Source organism: Hydractinia symbiolongicarpus, chromosome 7 (assembly GCF_029227915.1).
Source record: "Hydractinia symbiolongicarpus strain clone_291-10 chromosome 7, HSymV2.1, whole genome shotgun sequence".
NCBI lineage: Eukaryota > Metazoa > Cnidaria > Hydrozoa > Anthoathecata > Hydractiniidae > Hydractinia > Hydractinia symbiolongicarpus.
In genome coordinates this window covers 22,161,322-22,182,988 of record NC_079881.1, presented here as the reverse complement: position 1 = coordinate 22,182,988, position 21,667 = coordinate 22,161,322, and the positions used below count along the sequence as shown (strand labels likewise).

The window sequence follows — 21,667 nt, the reverse complement described above, 5'->3', positions numbered from 1 at the left end:
AGGTCAGGTATTCTTACCGAATAACTCTGGGATAAAGAAGATAGTTTGATGGCAGATTACAATTGCTGATCAGCTAAACTCACTACGTGTCCACTTGAATATACTTTCTTTCCTTAGAAAAAAGATCATTTTTTTGAGAGAGATGTTGTTAAAAGTCAGACTATTGCATCTGTTCGTATTCATGTTGGACGTGCAATTCAACGAGTCAAAAAGTTCAAATAGCTACAAAAGGAGATTCCTTTAACATTACATACCTCCATTAACCAGGTTTGGACAGTGTCATGTATTTTATGATGTAAACTTTGATTAAAAAAGATCTGTCTATTAATTAATAGCATATATTATATGTGCACATGTGCATGTAGTATAATATTATATCAGACATACCACAGGAAAAAAATTCCAAATGAAACCGTCAATATAAGTAAATTTTAACGCTTTTTACGAATCACTAAGAATATTTGAAGTTCGCTATTATTTTCACGCATTTTTCGTGGTTGCCTTACGAAAATTAAGATTCAAAAATAATTTCATGCAGTAATTGGTTGCAAAAATTTCTTCCCTTGCGGTATACCCTATTTATTAGTATACAGTATTATATACTATCTGTATCCAATTCTGTAAAATATTTTTCTTCAAATTCAATTTTTAAAATTAGCAATCCCTTACATACAACAAAATAACATTGCGGTTTTGTGCCAAACCCATAGCTAGCTGAATTTGAGTAAAATAACCAATTTGATGCTCCTATTTTCAAATATAGAACACCTTCTTTTTGAACAACATAAAACTTTTCATCTTCAAGCAGTTCTCTAGGATACAAATTTCTTTTTGTGTACAGATATTTCGTTTCAAGTAAAGCTGGTTTCTCAGAAATATCTTGAACTAAACTCTCCGGACTAGCACCAAGCCAAAATAAATAAGGTTGAATAACCAGGCTAGTATCTCGTACTATTACATTCCTTTTGGTGTTATGAATCATGTATTCAAAGAACTTATTCCCTGCAAAACTTTCATATTCTTTGCCGTAATGTGTTTTTATCCTGACCAACTGTGTTTCTTTCTAGTTCTTGTGAGTTATCACTATTCTCAACGAAGATATATATATTTTCAAAAAAGATTATTTCTGTATCTTATATATTAATTACCTTGCCTGAGTAAAATAGTGAGTCCACGACACGCAACTCACGGGTCACTTTCTTATGGCGTGGTCGAACGCTAAAATTTACTAAAAAAATAGGTAAGCCGCTAAATAAGAAAACAGGGGGTCCATTTGTCACTTATGCTACAGCGCCGTTCTCGGTCGTTTCGGTTGAAATAATTACATTATACCCCCGGTTTACCATGTGTTGTTTATCAACTGAAAAAAGAAAACAAAAAGGTTGTCTGTTTTTTAAGTTAATCATGAAAAAAGTTATTTCAAACAAAGCATGCCAATGTTTACTCCATAATGAGGTTAGCTTTAAGCTTATATGTTTTTCTATATTTTACATTTTTGTGTTCTAGGACCGAGGTTGTATCGCATTCGAATATGACTATGATATGTAATTCAAATTTAAAATGTAAAAAACAAGCTGTTGTTGTCGAACGAAGTAAATAAGGGTGTGGTCAGAAATATTTTTTAAAACGAAGAAAAACGTACGATAACATCACAAAAAGAATTGTTTGGAAATGCATTAGAAAATTGTAGCTATACATTCTCAATTCTTTCTCTTTGGAATGAAGAGAAATTTAGTTATCGAAGTAAAAAACTGGTTGGACTTTTATTCAGAGAACCCTAGCTAGCCAACTACTTAAAAAGAAAGAAAAGCAGGGGTGTGTTGTTTAAATTATTTAATAGAGAAATGAATTTGGGTGTATAACGATTTTTTAGGTGTTTCTTTCAGAGCTGCTTTTTTTTCTTAAATATTAAGTTTGTTGTTGTTTCTTAAGCCGGATAATATTTTCTTTAAGCACTTATTTTGTAAAAATATACTCTGAAAAATGGGTCAGAAGTTTAGAATATCCTAAGAATATGTCTGAGCTTGGTAGTTTAAATATGAACATTTGTATGACGCAAAAAATTGATTAGAAGTTTACTTGTTTTTATTGTATATCGAACGAACTGAATTTTTTTCTGTCCAAGCAATGGACCATTCAATCTAGAAATTGCCATTGGCTAGCTATAGTAACTTATAGCAGGATTTATTTTAATAAGGCATTGCATATTTTCAGGCCATAGTCATGTTAAGAACATATTGAGATAATAAGAATAGCATTTGTCAAAAAGGTTGAGAACACCAACACGTTGAAACGAAAACACACAACGTGTGTATCATAGAGAAGAATTTACTTAAACTGTAAAAAGTAATTTTTCTGTTATTACTGTTTTTAACACTACAAACTGTGTAATTCAGTGTTGATGTCGTTTTAAAAAAACTAAACCTAAATCCTAAACTTAAATCATTGTTTACATCTGTTACGTTGCGATAGTTTGAAATATATTCGATTCTTAAATTCGAAAACGCTGCATTGTTATCTTTTTTGATTTTATGTGTGATCTTTTTTAATCACGCATAAAATATCAAGTTTAGGTCTGTAAGGCAAAGTGTTCTTTTAGTATTTTGGATTGAAATATTTCAGTAGATATATAATATACCAAATGATTCAAGTATATTTCTCTTTTATGTGTTGTCAACTATTAATTTCTTATATTTTGAGTATAACTTTGGAAGTGTTCCCGTATGCAATATAGATTAAAGAGCTGATTTTGCATGACTTAACGAAAAATGTTGGATTTTTTTTTAATTTTTGGTATCCTTTCTTTTTCCTGGTGTACTTCTGGAACGGCAAGGGAAGTATATGGTTTTAGTGTATTTCGCTTTTTACGTAACGATTGTTAAACACCTTCAATTTTTTAGACAATTTTCATTTTTATTTTATCAATTTAATTTTGACTTTTTGTTTCAGAGGTTATAAACAATCTGCTTATAAAATAATGCAGATTCTGAACAACCTCGATCCTAGGGCTTTTATCTCTTTTTGCCATCCTGTTATAAAAGAGACAAAGAGCCCGGGGTCGGGGTTGAAATGTCAGTTTTGAAAATTCAAAATACTGTGTTGTATGTTTTTGTTTGGTATCCCTTACATCTGTTTAGTAAGAGATTGAGTGGATTCTTCCACGGGTAATCAGCTATATGATATTATTCACCAATTTTATGGAATGTTGTCACGATCCACAGGAATTAATTCGTTGGGAAGCTTTATCTGAGAATGTTCAAATTCATGTAGTTTGCCTGAATGCATTAATGTGGTTAATATTTCAAAGTATTCCACTATGATGAATAACACGATCAAAACCAATTCGAATGTCTTTCTCTTTAAATGAATGTCCGAGATCATTCGTTCTCTTAGATAGATTCTGTTGATCATGACTTAATATAGGATCATATAGTGTTGATGAAAAACCTTTTTTCTCGACATTCTCTTGTATTTTTGTTGTCATTACTGCTTTAGGATATTTTTACTTATCCGATGGTATCCACCACTGTACAGGCACGTCTTCCGGTACAGCATAGAGATATTATTAAAAGAGAAAGAGACACAACACGATAATTCTCTATTCAAATTCCTATTGTTAAGACAAACAAGCGGAGAAGGCGCGTCACTATGTTTCAGCTCATTTTGTGCGGCACTCGCAAAACGAATAATTACCGATTCTTTCAAAATAGAATCCCAACAATTTTATTTGTAAAAGATTAAGAAAATAATAAGGTTTTCCACTGAATTCCGCCAAAGTTAATTGGTTAAAAGGTTCTCAGGGGTTACCCTCGCCTTCGAAATAATTTACCTGTACAATTTTCAAGAAAATCAGTTGGAGAAGATGTTTGAAGGTCAAGCAGCCATGTTTGTTGTTGTCGTACATATAGAAAATACAATTGTGTTTTTTTCCAGAAATAATGAGCGGAATACGAACCCTTCATAGATGTACGAAGGTAAGGGTTTATTCTTCATTTAGTAATAACCTAAGTGAAAGACGATGGCTAACCAAAGTTTAAAGCCAATATTCAACTGTAAATATTCTGTGTTGATAAAGTGTCCCTTTAAACACACTCGGTGTGTTATACTACGTTTTTGTAAAAAAGCGAGTTATGGCTATGGTTATCGTATGTAAAAGTTATAACAAAACAGCTTTAGCAATCTACCATCTTATTTCTATTTAGGTTTCAGGAGCTGCTCTAAACATGTCATGGAGGGTATAGCTATAGCTAGCTATAACTGCGAATAGGCTAATTACATAGAATTTAAATGACTACTGCTAGCCAATGAACGATTTCTCTATGAACTATCAGTTCTCACTTGCTAGCACTTAGACCACATTCAAGTGATGTAAGCTCTGAACTCAACTGCTTTTATATCAGACAATGAAAATATGCACTGAAAATTAATTACCAAAAGTTTCACACAATTTTCATTTCAAACACACGTTTTACGATCTCAGTATGGAGGTAGAAAATCTTGATCAGCAATATACAGCGTTAGAAAACCAGATCAGCATTACCGGGAACGTTGTATGGAAGTGTCGAATCACGATGTATTTAACACAAGTACGTATGTGTATGCAATCCAAGCTACTGATTTTTTAAAAAAAATCCACAAGTCATACCGTATATAAGTATATATATACCTTGTTCTTATAAACATTTTATTAGAATGTACTGTAGCAAAGCTTGATATACACTTTTTTATCTTTAGCTTTACCTTAAGGTGTTTTTGACATGTTTAACTAGAAATTTGTTCTTATATTTCTATATTTTAAGCATTTTAAACTTATTTTGTTGTACGTATCTTGCCAGTATTTGCAGTGTAAAATTACGTTTATAAGCATATACGCGTTTCAAATACTAGTAACAATTAATTCGGTAATAGATTTTCCTTGAAAGATGTTTCCCATGTTTTTGAGTGTGTGTGTATGTGTTTTTAAGAAGTCTTATCGGTAAAACTTCGCAGCTCTCTCTATGTTTTATCGTGTTCTTATTTTTCAGCCATTCTCAGCCTTATTGTTTTTAAGCTATAAGTATATTTGGCATAGAAAAAACAGGGGATTTTAATGTCAGTCAGGGAAAATAATAATTGACTGGACACTCTTTCTACAAAATCTACTTGTTTATATGTTATGTTATAGCATTTGGTCCACAACAACAGATCAATTAAAAGCTGTCTAACTCTGCTTGGCTAAAAGAGGGCTTAATGAAATATTTATCAAAATCTTTGAGCTTATTTAGTACTAAATTTACATTTATATGTGGTAAAAATCCTTTCTACCTATATATAAAAAAATGCTTTTTATTGGCATTTGTTTACATTTTTCTTTCGGGGCCTTGCTGAAATATTTGTTTCACGACGATTTTCTTTGCTGTAATTTTCCGAGCAACTGCAAAATCGTTTTAACGAGTCTAAATTATGCTAACACGTGCAGTTAATTATTACAAAATATTGGTAATAAATATTGTTTTGCAAACATTTATTAACCCTGATTGGGACATGATTGGATGAGAGGAAAAAATCCAGCTTCGGGAACTTTATATTTTCATGAATGCACCACCTGCTCTAGGGACGCGCCTTAGTACAATACCATGAATAGCCGTTGTGTCTCTTTGTCTTTTATTATATCTCTATGGTATAAATAATATGTTACACCTTCCAAGTTGTATTTTTTACATTTTGTAATCTAATAGGCAAGGACTGTATCTACTGCGCTCACCGATTTTTATGATTTGATGTGTTTTGTAACCTTTTTGTGGGAGATTTTATGGGTGAAGACAATATAGAACATGCCAAATGAACTCATTTTTGTTAATTTGGATTTGCTATTGAGAAACCTTTCCTTTTTTACATTTTGTGAAAACTTTTGTGTGGAAGCGTATACAATGTTTATAAATTAATGATCTTTATTGATTTCAAACTTACTTCTTGCTCATTGCTTTTTTGACATTTGTGTTTAAAGGATTTGTGCTTTAACTTACAAAGGAGAAGAAATCAAAATTATTAAAAACATGTTGAATAAGCAAGTTGGTCAATGCACTGAAATAATTTTTTTCTTAATTATGTATTTCTGTAACGTCTTTAGTTATCACTTGTATGCAAAATCAATTTACAAAAATATACAATAGCTACATTCATTCTTTTATAAAAAAATTTCTTCCTTTTTCAAGTTCACAAACTCAAACAGAAATATTAAAAGTTTCCTTTAAGCAAATGACAATGTCAAAAGCAAATGACATTGTCAGTGGATGTTTCCAGACCCCATCAACTTGTAAAAACAAGTTGCTTACGTCAACTAGCTTTTTTAGTTTGTCCTAACATTATTTTTTTAAGCATCTTTTTTGCCGTTGAAGAACTTACAATTTTCGTAAAAATAAGACACAAATCTTAAGCTTTTATATCGTATAATCTAGAGATATGATTGTATATGCTTAAAAGGTTAGCTAAAGTGGTTAAAAAGAGACAGGAGAAAAAATATAATAGCCTCATCACTAAGCCTCCAACCTATATAAAAGGTTAGCATTGAAGATGATGGGGAGTTGTGTTATATGTGTCGTACGTTGTAACTGTCGTGTGTTCCAAAATAAATATAGATTGTCAGTAGTCAATAGTTTATGTTTTAGTTTATGTTTGAATTCGTTAAGTGATAAAACAGCTTTTATGTCGTTATCAAGAAACGTATTCCACAATTTAGGTCCCCTGCTAGTTATAGAGAACTTTGGGATTGTATAATTAATCCTAGGTTAAAAAAAACCGTTAATTGAAAATCTGGATGGATATTTATGTTGTATCTTTCGAAATATGTTTTTAAATACTCTTGGTAACATATTGTTCTCAAGCTTAAACATAAAAATTGATATATAAAAATGATAAATGTTTAGTTGGTATACATTTAGTACATTGAGATTTTCTCTGGAGTGAGTGTATCTGTCAACATTGAAAATAATTCTGATTGCATGATTTTGTCAATTTTGTAACGTTGGTGCTGCACCACGCAATATTTGCATAATTTAGATAGCAGTGAATGAAAGAAGAATATATGTTTTTTAAACAATTCTGATCTAGCACAAATTTTGCTTTAAAAAGGATGCCATTTTCTCCAAGTAAGATTTTCATCAAGATTGAGTAATTTTTCTATTGAAGTATCATCCACAAAAAAAGATCATAAAAATAAAGAAGTAAAATTTATCAGTAGCAGTTTAGGGTTTGAGACACTTTAGAAGAAATGATAAAAATTGTGCTTCTTTGTTAGCAGAGCCGAGCTTTTTTTAATCTTAGAACTATAATATACAAACTACTGAGGGTGTACAAAAAAATTGCAAGAAATAATTTAATAATTTTTTTTTAAAAAAAGAACTTAATAGATATTGGAAACATGAACATTAGAGTGAATACAGAATCTAAAACATACTGTTTGCAAGAAATTCGAAACATATTTAATTATTATTTAATGACATATTTAATTTTCTTATTCACCAAAACAATATTTTCAGTGAGATTAATTAGACAATTTAAAAAGTTCATCTTCTCGATATAATCTGTTGTGGCTTTATCATATCAAAGACTATTTTTTAAAGCCTGACATAGATAAAAAATGTTTCGCCTATTTCTTCCTGATTTTAAAGCAATGTGCCCGAAAATCAAGGAATTAGTAATTACATAGCATTTCATATTAACATGTCATTTCCTGTACTTTAAATATATCACAACAGGTAGAATTTAAAAAAATTTTTCTAGCATGTCGCGATAATTTGGCACATGTAAAACATTATGGCTGTCGTGGATGTATTAATGAGACTCAACAGAGATGTTAATTAGCTTTTTTTAATCGGTTTATACAGGAAATCTGAAACGGTAATAGGCCAAAAATCCTCAATAACGGGCTTTATAGAGCACGGTGTGACTTTTTATCCAATTTTCTATCCAATTCACGTTTATCGATTAAGTGGTAACAAAACATTGACAGTTTAAAATCTTATCACACGGTAAGAACAATTCAGACCTAATCAGTTCAAGCAACCGCAGTAAACAACATCATTTGCAAAATTCTAAAAAGATATATCTATTTCATCATCAAGAAATGTTGATAATATTAAATTCATGTTTGATGGTGCACACATAAATAACTGCGTTTTGAATATAAACATTTATCAGCACAATCCGCAAAATGCAAAACTGTGTTGAATTTTTGTGATAGACCGGGAATAAACGTTCAAAAAAAATTTTTTTATGGAAACTCGAATCCTCTGAACCAATGAAACTCAAGAGAGATAGATAAAGCAGTAGATATATGATGTCTATCTTCTACAACGCAGCTTTTCCTTAATGTGGGTTTCACTATTCAGAATTATAATTAATATTTCCTTCTTTATCTCATAATGACTGGGAATAAAATACACTCACATCAGCCAGTGTTTAGTAATGACACAATATAACGCAACATAACAATGTGTATATATCAATGTTACATAATATATATATAAGTATCTTGGAGAAAAAAAGAAAAAAAACGACTATTATTTATTCGACAATGTTATGTTAACTTTCGCCCACTTAATGCGAGCATGACCACACACATTGCGTTATAAAAATTTATCGCTTTATAAAATAAAATAAAAATTAATAATTAAATGAAGGACTCGTATAAAAAATTGTGTCAAAATAGCTCTAGAGGAATAGAAATAACTGACTTATTAAGAAATGATCAATCTCGCTCAATGGACAGACTCTCCTTCAGCGTGACTTTAAAATTATTAGACTCACCTGTTAGAATATTAAAATTCTCAAAAGATGGTGGATAGCATGAATGTATATATAGTTGTTATAAAACAAATACGAAACAAAGATAATTAAAGAAAGAAGAATAACAAGGTTAAAAGATAAAACGTATGTGACTGGCGCCCTAGTTTTGAATGAAACTTCGATAATGCAATGTCAATACTACGTATGCAATGCAAAGAAGAGATGTTGATTGTGATATTAACTCTTTCTTAACATACAGGTAGAACTATTATGGCATGCATTTAACATTGGCATATACATACATATATGCTTATTCTCGGTATGTAATGTTAAACTTGCTATTCAAATATTCCAAGGTGTTCACAGGCATATACTTTGATGAACAACCAGTTAATGGTTCAACAGTTACATTATTGTTTGGTTGACAAAAAAATGCAATACATTGCCTTTGTTTGTTATTATCTACAAATATAACACGATGTCTGGCACTTTTTACTTCGCCATCTGTCCAACGTTCAAGAAGATCAGCAGCATTTACTACAATAGTGTCTTTGATTGGTGGAACGTCAATGAAACAACTATTCTCCGTTTCGACCTAGAAAAAACCGGGGATCTTATATAATCTACTACAACTAACTCAGGTTAACTGGCATTGAATGCAAGGCTAAGCACTTTCGTGCAGGAATTCTGTACTGCACATCCTGGTATAGCGATTAGTGCAACCATACTTTACCTTGTAAACATTATTATTCAAGCAACAACGTTTAACAAAATCAACAAAAACACAAAAAAAACTTACCTCAACCCTCTCCAAGCTAAAACCACAGTGCATAAGGTAACATTTTTAAATCTGGCAAGCATACTGCAGAAAACTTGATAATTAAAAATCCTTGCTTGAGAAAAATGGAAGATTGTTCGTTATAAGTTGTCATAAAATTCCACAATTAATTGTAAGCAAAATTGATCGTAATAGCTAGTTTTACCTTAATAGAACTATAAAAAACCTTATATAATATACTATTCCTATATTCCTTTAAAACACAACGACTGAGACAATAAAAACAACGCATCTTGAAACATACCTGTAATCCTCCTGTATCATCTTGAAAAAGCAAGGTCAAAGATCCGTAATCAGAATGCTCGCTGCACCGATACTGACCAGCGCCTTTCTTCACATCTTCAGACAATGATGGGTAACTGAGACATCTTAGAGTAGACAAGTTTTTGTCAATGTCACCTATGTTGCTATGGTAGTTCTTAAGAAGAGATGACCGCTCTTTTGAAATAAAAGCCAAGTTCAGCAAATCAAACAACTGAATTGAGAGGTTTTTACACAAAATAAAAGTCTCTTCCAGCTTTTCATAAAATAATTTTGGTAATGTGCTCCTCAATTTCGAATCATCTGTAGGGATAAAATCGAAAACTTCTTTTAAATCAATTTCTGATGAAGTGTCAAAAACTTCACATTTGCTAGGTATATAGCAGAAGTTTAATTTGGTGTGTTTATAAAGGTGAGAGTGCTTGTCTACCTCGGGAAGGTTAAAAAAATCTCTTGAATGACCATTGATACTTTTGATTAATTGTTGAGGAATGTTGTGACCCTTGATATACACAAATCCATACTTTTTAAATGCTTCTAGAAGACTTTTAGCTATCGAAGTGATGCTTTTATCCAATGTGTCCTGCACTTGCTTAGAAGTTTTTGTGATACAAGATATATCGATTATTGGAATAGATAAATCCATGATATCTGCAATTTAAGAGATGTGTTTATATTAAGTAATATGTACTAAAGACGTTTATAACCATACTAGTCAATAAAGCCCGTGGAGAAATCCACTTAGGCAGAAGGAAAATGAAAAAATAGGTTGTTTTAATTTTTTTGCTGACAACAGCAGTGCAGACACAAAAAAAAATTGGCAAAAATTAGTTTATTTGTTGCCTATAATATGTAGAGCTTAAACTGCTGATCAAGAAAATGTATATGATCATGTGCTTTTGATGAGCGATTAATGAGATATAAGGGTTTAAAAATTTTGCTGACGTCAGCAATGGCCCCGTCCAAACCGAAATTTTTTTGTTAGAAATTTGTATACCTGTTGCCTTCATCGTATAGATCTTGAAACGCTGATCAAGAAAATGTATAGGATGTATAGGATGTATAGGTACTTTTTACAAACGGTTGCGGAGATATTAAGTTTTGAAGGTTTTTAGATGGCGTCATCAACCCGTCCGTTCCAAAACGGATTTGGTAACCCAGGTTTAGGAAACTTACCCAAATTGGTCCTAGGTGGTCCCTAGTTACCCACGCGGTAAAAAATCATTGACGTCACCACCTCGTTTCCAAGTTATTTACCCTCAAAATTTTAGGTGCACTGTAATGGCTTCATTAATTTAATATATATTGACTAGTCGATAAAGCCCGTGGAAAAATCCACTGAGGCAGGATAAAATTGATAAATAAGCGTCATATGAATTGTGATGACGTCACCAACCCATCTGCAAAAAAATTAGAGCCTTGTTTTTACGTTGCCTCTATTGTGCGGAGTTTAAAGCGCTGATCAAGAAAATGTATGTAATCACGTGCTTTTGATAAATGATTATTAAGATATAAAGGTTTAAAAAATTTGCTGACGTCAGCACTGACCCGTCTAGACCCCTCAAATTTTTTATTAAGAAATTAGTATACCTGTTGCCTTCATCGTATAGATCTTGAAACGCTGATCAAGAAAATGTATAGGATCATGTACTTTTGACAAAAGGCTGCAGAGATATTAGGGTTTGAAGGTTGTTTGATGACGTCATCAACCCGTGCATTCCGAAACGGATTCTGGGACATATGTTTTGAAAAATCACCCAAATTGGTCCTAGGTGGTCCCTAGTTACCCACGCGGTGAAAAATCATTGACGTCACCACCTCGTTTTCAAGTTATTTGGCCTCGAAATTTTAAGTGCACTGTAATGGCTTCATTAATTTACTATAGGATATTGACGTTAAAGTAGTGTTATTGACGTCGCGCCGTAATGTCAGAACTTTTAGCATATTAGACATGCATTTTTCGGCAACATCAAAGGAAAATGAACACATCCACTTTGCCTGTCACAGAGACACGGAACTGGCGTATTATTATATAGACTAGACGATAAGGCCCGTGGAAAAATCCACCTAGGCCAAAGTCCTATGAAAAATAGGTTGCTTTAGATGTTTTTCTGACGTCAGCAGTGCATATAAAAATAAATTTCCTTAAAATCTTACACAAAATGCCAAATATCAAATCGCATTAAATCCTCGAATCTTACGCAAAATAAAAAAAACAGCTTGCAAGGTGTAAAATCTAGTTGATAAAAAGTTACAACATCGACACTGACAACATCGACACTCACATTTTATATATTGTCTTTCCCTTAGAAGCTTATACAAAAATATGAAAAAGCCATAGTTTGGAAAACATCAAATTTAAATCTAGAAAAATCAGTCATTTCGGTTATATACCATCCTCTACCACAAAAATTTACACAAAATGTAAAAATCAACCAGTTAAAAACACAAAATTTTTCACTTTTGGTTCCGTACTGCCCTTTACCAGCAATTTTAAACCTAAATGTCAAAAAATCAATGAGCAAAGAATAAACTTGAATCAACAAAGATCATTATGTGTAGAGCTTGAAACAATAATCAAAATAATGTATAGAATCATGTACAACACCAACAAATAATAAAGTCAGAAATAACACATCTCTACTTTGTGAAAAACCTTTAATAATTCAATCAAAGTGTCAAAAAACATAAAATTTATATCTGGAAAATCATTTCTTCGATTACATACTATCCTGTTCCCAAAAAATATACACAAATTGTAAAAATGAACAGGTTAAGAATACAAAAAATCTTTCCTGAGTACGATGATCTGTAGTGACCTTTACCAAATATTTTAAAAGTGAATGTCAAAAATGAATAAGGAGTAAATTTGAATCAACAAAGATATTATTTTTGGAAAACAGAGTGTATATACGGTCTGTCCTCACAAAAGTTTACACAAAATGTAAAACAGATTTGTTTTTGAGGAGCACTACCAAATCAACAAAAATCAGTCTATTTTTAGCATGTCCTATATTGCCATTGCCCATAAATCTTCCACAAAAAGGTTATGAAACACATCAAATCATAGAAAAATCAGGCATTTCATATAATATTAAAAACAAAGAAGTTTTCATTATCACCAAACACAGTTATTATTACAATTTTAAAATTCTTAACAAAAATGTTAACAAAAACGTGAATTTGTTCTTTCAGTATATTGCATGTGGTCTTTTTCCCACAAAAGTTTACACAAAATTTTAAAAAGCAGCAGTTTGCAACATAAACAAAAACACAAACAACCATACCATCCTCTCATAAATTAAAATAAAGTCATAACCCCACGTAAAATTGCCAATCAAATGTCTACAACCCCCTGTAAAAATAACCTGGAATTTTACATGTAGGCTGACAAAAGTTTAACAGGATGTCAGAAACAAAACAATAAAAAATAACTTAACACACATGCTTTAAATTCTGAAAAAAATTGCTTGGGTCCCCTTGTAAAGTTTACAGGAAATGTGAAAATAATTATACTCTTAGAAAAATACATCCTACTATCCTGTCCAAAGTTTAAGTCTTTGAAAGATTTTAAGATAGGTGAACTAAGTTAGCTATACATATTAAAAAAAAGGAATAACAACATAATTCATAGGTTAGAGCTAGCCATGCGATAAGAGAGCAGGACTTGGAGAGGCTAAATTAGCTAGCTAACAGTAGCTAAGACCCCCAGTTAAATATATCTAAACTGGGAACACTTAGCTATAACTAAAGCTAGCTATTTATGCTTAGTAAAACACACATAAAGAGAAACAATAGTAATGTAAAAATAATAACATTACAATAAGCAGTAAGTTCAACAAACCAAAGTTTTCCGTTTGTTAGTTAGCTAACAGCTTTATGCAGCATTTTGAATTTTAGGACAAACACATTAGTTACGCGCCAGGGGATACATTAATTATGCAACAAAAACATAAACAAATATGGTGGCTAGGTTTTTTTTTAAAAAAGCGGTAAAATATAAAACTTCAAGAATTTGAGGCTTTTCTTGGAAGTCTGCTTGTTCCAGTGACATAAAAACTAAACGTCTGAATACATCAAAGTTCTTACTATTATTGATTTTAAATCCACTTCAAACTCCAGCTTTTATTTTCTAATTCTAACTTTACTACTTTACTTCTAGCTCTAACTACCACTTCTTACTTCACTTCTTGGACTCTTCTTTCTCTGAATTACTTTTTTCAAGACAGAGGGACCGTTCTTTTGTTGTTGTTTTTTTTCGGTGTCAAGGGATACCATTTTTGTAAAGAAAGCCGTTAAATTTATTTCAGCAAATCAAGTTGCTCCATTTTGATCACGTGAAGTAAACAAAGTAAACCCGCCAGCAAAATGGACATAATTTTTTCGGTGACTTCAAAGGAAATTTCAGCAACATCAAAGGAAAATGACGATATCAACTTTGCCTGTCACAGACAGACGGACACACTTAGCGTATTATTATATAGATATTGACGTTGAAGTAGTGCTATTGAAGTCGCGCCGTAACGTCAGAAAACTTAACATATTAGACATGCATTTTTCTGCAACATTAAAGGAAAATGAACACATTCACTTATTATTATAAGAGACTAGTCTAGTAAGGCCCGTGGAAGAATCCACTAAGGCAGAGGATTACATTGTTTTGTAGATTTTGCTAACGTCAGCAGTGCATACAAATAAAATTCGCGGAATGTAGTTTATCTGTTGCCTGTAATGCGTGCAGATTAAAACACTGATAAAAATAAGTATTCGCAAACGCACCCTTATGCATTATGATAAATCAGCCAACAAATAAATAAGAAAAGTTTTAAAAACACATGTTAAATTTTAATTTATAAAGTAGCACGAAGCTTTTCGTAACTGAGTTACATTTTCAAGTGAGTTGAAAATGTAACTCAGCAACGAAAAGCTTCGTGCTACTTTATAAATTAAACTTTTAACATGTGTTTTTAAAACTTTTATTATGCATCCTTATGCGTTTGCGAATACTTGTTGCGATATTTAAAGTGCTGACGTCAGTAAAGTTAGTAAAATCCTCTAAAGTACAAATAAAAAATTTCTTCAGAAATTTGCACTGTAAAATCCAATTAGGCAGGAGTAGCTAATTTGGAAAAGAGAGTCGACAATTGTATTTTGATGACATCTGCCAGGATCCGTCAATACACAATATTTTTTTCCTGAAATTTGTTTACACGTTGCTTCCAATGTGTAGAAATTGAAATGCTGATCAAAATAATATATAGAATCACGTACAACACCAACAATAATAATAAAGTCAGAAATGACACATCTCAAGTATTTACATCTTATAATTACGTTTAAATCCTTTAATATTTTAATCAAACCTTTATTTTCTACTTCTAACTTTCTTTACTTCTAGCTCCACTCCGCCTGTTACGGACACACAGACACACAGACACACTCTCCGTATTATTATAAGAGATGCATGTTGTTAATTACTCATTGTGGGTGTTAAAAAGGCTTTAAACAAAATTTAAAAATATTATACAGGTATTGACTGTGACAACCTTGTTGCTTAAGTTTCCTCCAAAAACTTGTGTTGGTTGGTTTTAAAACTACAAGCTCCTGAACTAACAACTAAACTGTTAAAATTAGTTGAAAAATAAATAGCAAGTCTTTTGTTCAATTTAAATTAAAAGTTAAAAATACTTCAAGTGACTAAAAAATGTTTTATCAATGTACAGCGATTGCAGAGTGCCAATAAGATTAGAACGATTTTGTGATCAAAATCAATATCAGATGATACAATGTACAAAATATAAAGAAAAATCCCATGTGTCCATACATACTACTGCAAACTTAAGTACAACATATACGTAAGAATGTTATCTGATGGTAAAATTGGCCTTGGGATAAATTAGTATAAGTTAAGGTCATATTTTGTCATCCATTCATTCAAGACAATGTTACGCCATGTAGCAGCTTCAGATATCAATCACGTTAGATTGTGAGGGAAAAAAATTGACTTAGAAGATGTATCAAGTTGTTGTTTTATCAGTTATGGATGACCGCAAATTTGGATTATGACAGTCTAATTCAGGCTTAGCTAATGAATAAAAAATACACCCACGAGGTAAATAGCGCGTCTTAAGCTTTGATAATTTTGTTTGTGCAAGCGATCCGAAAATATCTAACATGCAAAACAAAATTAAAAAGAGAGAACAACAAAATTCCTTTGCTCTATACACTACACAAAGGTTCCTGTTCTAGCGTGTCAAACAAATGCAGTACAAGTTTTAACAATGTTCATGACCAGGAATTTCAACCCATGCATGCATGAAGAGAAGCTAAACCATTCACTCTTGACAATGATATATCAACACAGCATGTTCGTAGTTGGTAACTGTAGATTTTAGCTGATACCTACCTATGTGATTTTTCACAAGTGCTGAGTGAATGCCAATAAGACACGCGTGAAACAAGTATTTCGTCATCAGTTTGAATAGCTTAACTTACCATACTAATCAATTTAATTTATTCTAACTCAAACCAAAACTGACTAAACCCCACGCCTGTATCGCTGTGCTAAAGAACACATTAGTATTCGTATGTAAGAAGTCTTCATAGAATGGATAAATTAGTCTACATAACGTTATGTATGGATCGTCTCCAAGATCCTTTAAAAAATTCGTTTAATAACATATAATTTTTAAGTTAACATAACTTACGAATTCAAAACGATTTTTAAATAACATTTATTATTATATTACTATTATCATTATAAAATAAATTCATTTCCGAATCTTTTTAAGATGGCTTTGTTGTGTTTATGTAAGATTGTTTTACACCACAAAATTCGTTTCAAGATGTTAAAGATAAATAAAAAAATAATATCCATTGAGTAATTGAGTGGACGTTCACGTGTAAACAGCACATGCTTATGGAAAAAACAAATTGAATAACTGCGTTCACAACTTTTTGCTGCAATTATAATCCGTATACGTCTGTCATCTGTCTGGCTATCACGCAAAATGGTAGCGGCGGCTGCTCTGACCTTGTTAAGTCTTTGAAAAACCGAGGGTTTGAAATATTTTATTTTTATATATTTGTATGTTATCTGTTTTTATTCATTGATTAAAATGAATAGTTATAAATTCTTTAAAAAATTGATGTGTTATCAATAAAAAAATTAAAAAAATCCTTTTCTTCACTAACAGAATTTAATTAAAAACCCTGCAGGTAGACTATCTAATGTAATGGTGGCCGTTTTAAAGGTTTGTAGGACGATTTTTGACCTTTTAGTTTTCTAAAAACTTTGTATTGTGCATTTCCATATGTTTTTAATGTTAAGTTAAAAATATTGTCATGTTTTCTAGCTATGTATAAATCTAAAAAAACGAATTTTAAGATTTTAACCACAAACGTGATTATCACGGAACATGGCAACACAGAACAAGTCCAGCTCGGTCAAGTTATCTAGCTAACCTTATTTATTGCTTATCTTCTGAAGTTGGGTATAAGAGCTTCTTATCCTAACCAAAATTAGTTTGTGGTTATGCAACTTACTGTTTATTTAGACCTGGCTTAAAAGTAAAACTATCCAAATGCAGCTATACCTTTTATTACTGTCATGAAAATTTATTCTACAAATAAAATTGCTTAGTTATCATTTAAGCTGGGTGAGGTAACAGTAGGCTTCTTCCTGTATTTTTTATTGAAACCGAAGTTGCAATAAAGGGTATTACGCCTAAACAGAATGAAAGACGGTTTACCTGTACTAAGCGCTCCGCCCGCTGTCACGATTAATTTTTAAAGTTTCACGGGAACTTTTTCCACAAAACAATGTTGCACCATTGTGTTCGCTTCAGCAGGGTAAAAATAGATTGTAAACTGTGTTTAATTTTTGAATTCTACAAAACCTTTTTCACAAAATAAATTTTTTGAGTGATTGTTTTTGCTGCACACTATGTTTTTATTTAAACTGAAGTTAGGATATAGTTTTTTGAACCGGGTAATATGCCTATACAGATGTGTGACAAGGTGTCCTGTAATAAGCGTTTGGCCCAGTGTTACGACGGGCTTTTTCCTCTGTTTCTACTCAACCGCAGTTGCAATAAAGGCTTTTTTGGAAAAGGGTATTTATACCTATATGGATGTGTGACATTGTTTACCTGCACCAGGCGCTCAGCGCGGAATAACATTCATTGTTGAACTTTCATCGAAAACATTTTCCAAAAAATATAAAAAGCTTGGCCAACTGTTTTAGTTATGACGAGTAATAAAGGGCTGTAAACTGTGTTTTCATTTCAGCTAAATGTGCAGGAAAGTGTTTATTTGAAAAAAATACTATACCCGGAAACACCATAATGTTGTGTGCGATTCACTCGATTTGCGACATCTGCATATCTGTACTAGAGCGCACCATCTGAATGTGCGGCACAGTTTATGTTCGTATTAATTGCTCCACAGGATATTTAACGGAGGGTAACAATTGTTGGTCCACCTGGCTAGTGAAATATAGTTTCGTTTGCTCTATATTCATTTTCACAACATAGGGTATTTTTATGTTAGTTTAGTCAATTCCTTATCAGTATAGAAGGATGACGTCGGCGTTTATGCTTTGTGTGGTCATTTTCTTTACACTTTTTAATGTAATAGTTGGTTTTAAAGCTTGATGTGTTCTCATCATTCTTGATCAAATAAAAGAAGTTGACACGTTCAAGGTGTCATGTTCTTTCTAGTTCATAACGAATGAAGATCTACTAGACGTTTTTAAGACGTCTGAAAAAGGTGTCTTTTATTTATACAATTTAGCTTACATTGGGGCCGCTCCATGAGCCTTGTATAAAATATGAAATTTTATTTCTAAAAATCTCAGTCTCTAAACAAGACTCTTTCACCCTAACCGTGTCAGCAGAAAGGCTAGCTCAAACCGTTAGAAAAGACCAAGACGTTCTTCATTGCTTATACAGAATTACTAAACCTTTAAATCAAGTCCCGCTTGCAGTTTTGCAAATTTGTTCTGACTGTCGGTTTGTCTTAATGAAACTGTTTTCTCTTTGTCTCCTAGATCCATATATTGGACAGTATCATACTTGACTCCTAATTTGGTTTGAATTGTAAGCAGTCATACTATCACGAAATCAAAGTAAATTTTACTATCACCCTAAATTCCCTTTAAAATTTTTCTATGTGTCGTGTAGAAAGTAAAAAGGTCAGACAGAGCAATTGACCTTCGTATTCTCATCCATGAAAAACATACAAAAAAGGAAATTTAAAAAGTAACAAAGTTAATAAATGGATCATGAGTCATCAGGTCACTTATGAGTTGTTGTTTCGCTTCCGTAATAATGACATATTTAAAACAACTCTCTTCGGACAAAATTAATTTACGAAGGAATTAGAATTTGAATTGTCATTATGAAACCATTTTTATTTGTGAGTGTCTTTCTGGCTGTTATCTACAATGGTAAGAAAAAAAAATTTTTTTTACCTTTTTTAATTATTTGTCAAATTTCTCTATTGTTTGTAAATCGAACACCCAATGTCATATATAATAATCCTTTGACAGTATGGCTGGTTTTCTGTTTAGCAAGCAAAGTTGGTTATATTTTTTGCAATTTTATTGGAAAGCGCCTGGAAACATTTATTATTTTTTCTTTTATTTTAACTGGCTAGAAAATTTGGTTAGTTCGGAATTGTAATATATGCCAGTTTAAATTAAACGTGGCATGTTTTAATACCTTAGGGATAACCTTGTTATGCATTTTATTGTTTTTTCGAAAAATTTTAAACACAAGCTCTTTTTTCAAACTTTCGCCTTCTATTGTTCACAAGTTGTTGCATACTATGATGCATCATTACCTATTTTGGACTGAGCATAATAATTATTGGTCTTTATTGTATTCTACTGCGTGCTAAGTTTTGGGTTAAAACCACTCTTCTTCAGCCGTACCATCTTAAAATGAATCTACATTTGTTTCAAAAGCTGGCACAGGAATACGTAATAATGTACTATAGCCTTTATGAATGTGCATGCCTTGGCGATGCATTAATAAATACGCACTTATAGACAAATTCTACGGGTCATCAAATTCGCTAAATGTTTTAGAAAAATGTTCCATCTCATCTTTCTCAAAAATACGGCTTGAATCACCTAGAATCTTTTTTCTATCTGTTCGAGTATTTACAAAGCCATCAATGTTTCTTATTTAAAACCTTGTTATCTGAATTTCTTTGTTACCGAGCAAGCATAAATTATACATATAAAGTCCTTCCTTGTGGTAATTTTCTCGCAACAACAAGACATTGTATCGTTTTATCTGTTTCAGATAGGATAAGATATTGGATAACGTGCCAACCTTTTATTACTATTCTTGTATTATATTCTTAGCCTACAAAGAAAAATTATTCCCAGTAACTAATATTGATAAGATAAAATTTTGTTCCATAGGAAATTGTCTGAAATGCAATATATTCAGCACCGTACAAGGCGCACACCTTGTCTCTAAAGACACCTGCATGGGTGCTGATGATGCTTGCGTAACAATTGAATACAGTCTCCTAGGTAGACGTGTACAGGAAGGGCAATGTACAAGATCAAATGGGAGATGTGCACAGTCATGTTCAACTGGATTTCATGATGATTGCAAGGTAAATAACCATTGAAAATTACTTTTTTAAACATTGTTCTAAATCTCACGAAGTTTGTGCGCTAGTTCACGATTAGGACACCATTTTTTTTTTCTTACAATTTTTTGTTTACATTCAGGCACTACTACTATGTCTGGAAGCCCTCGACCTGGAATAATTTTCGGCATTTTGTGAAACGCTTTATAATTTTGCTACAAAACAAGAACTATTTGACTAAAACTATGATATTGACACATCAACATATTTCATAACACCCCAAGAAAGCTGCTCAAAGGAGCCTCTACCTCAATTTTTTAAGATTTATTTCCAAAGAACAAAATTCAAATTCCTTTTTTTCCCACTGCAAAAATACACTTTTTACGTTAGTTTTTCTCGTTCCTCTAACTTTTGGAAACACTTTCTAACTAGATGCATAGAAGCCGAGAATGTGATAATTGTCATTTTTAATTACATTTTAGGTGAAAAAATGCTGTCAAACAGATCTTTGTAATGGCCTTCCTGCTACCAGTTCATCTGGAATTCTATTCAGCTCTACTGTCTTAGTTTTTGGAACGTTGCTTCCTGCAGTTGTCGCATACACTTTGTAATGTGATAAAAGATAATTTATCAAAATCACGTGCCAATTCATTGTTTTTCTAGTTGAGTTTTTTTAGTTAGATACGCAATTTCCGTGAATGTCGCATCTTTTAATAGCTTACATCAATGATTTTTTGGTATAGTTGTATTAACCGACTTTCGTAGTTTTATTTGTATTATGTTATGTCGGCTGCGGTTATTGTACTAGACTAGAAAATGGCATCCTACTAATAGGACCTACATAAATGATATACTCTTTTGTATTTTCTCTTTATACTACGAAATACCCTTTCATAACCCCTTTAAAATACTACAATAGTGTACAGAGTATTGCGTATTTTCGAATTAATCATGGCTTTATTATGACCTGTGTATGTTATTAACCAATTCTACTTCTGCAGGTACTCTTTGTAACCGTATTGTAGAGTAGGTAACACACTTAGGGAATATAATAATAAATGCAACACAAAAAATAATTCAGCTTTCAGCTTTTTCACCAAGAGTACTGTTTTCGTGCGATCAGCGCGTGCGAAAGTGTTCCTAAATATTGCGCAATATTGAGCACTCCAGTGGGTGCGCCTTGAACCAACGTGC

The 21,667-nt window shown here is 32.0% G+C and overlaps 2 protein-coding genes across 3 annotated transcripts; one reads left to right on the top strand and one right to left on the bottom strand.

Moving 5' to 3' along the window:
* Nucleotides 1-8,377: 8,377 nt before the first annotated feature.
* Nucleotides 8,378-14,720, bottom strand: LOC130649178 (uncharacterized). 2 transcript variants are annotated; one of them, XM_057455417.1, is made up of 2 exons: nucleotides 9,849-14,708; nucleotides 8,378-9,361 (listed from the first exon to the last, which is right to left on the bottom strand). In XM_057455417.1, the coding sequence occupies exons 1-2, from the start codon at nucleotides 10,509-10,511 to the stop codon at nucleotides 9,077-9,079; spliced, it is 948 nt and encodes a 315-aa protein (XP_057311400.1). In that variant the 5' UTR covers nucleotides 10,512-14,708; the 3' UTR covers nucleotides 8,378-9,076. The 2 variants fall into 2 exon arrangements, 1 of the variants encoding a protein (XP_057311400.1); XR_008983014.1 differs by having other exon boundaries at nucleotides 9,221-9,361; nucleotides 9,566-14,720.
* Nucleotides 14,721-19,040: 4,320 nt separating this feature from the next.
* On the top strand, nucleotides 19,041-21,324 carry LOC130649089 (uncharacterized). Its single transcript, XM_057455291.1, has 3 exons — nucleotides 19,041-19,313; nucleotides 20,298-20,497; nucleotides 20,956-21,324. The coding sequence occupies exons 1-3, from the start codon at nucleotides 19,265-19,267 to the stop codon at nucleotides 21,082-21,084; spliced, it is 378 nt and encodes a 125-aa protein (XP_057311274.1). The 5' UTR covers nucleotides 19,041-19,264; the 3' UTR covers nucleotides 21,085-21,324.
* The last annotated feature ends 343 nt before the right edge of the window (nucleotides 21,325-21,667 follow it).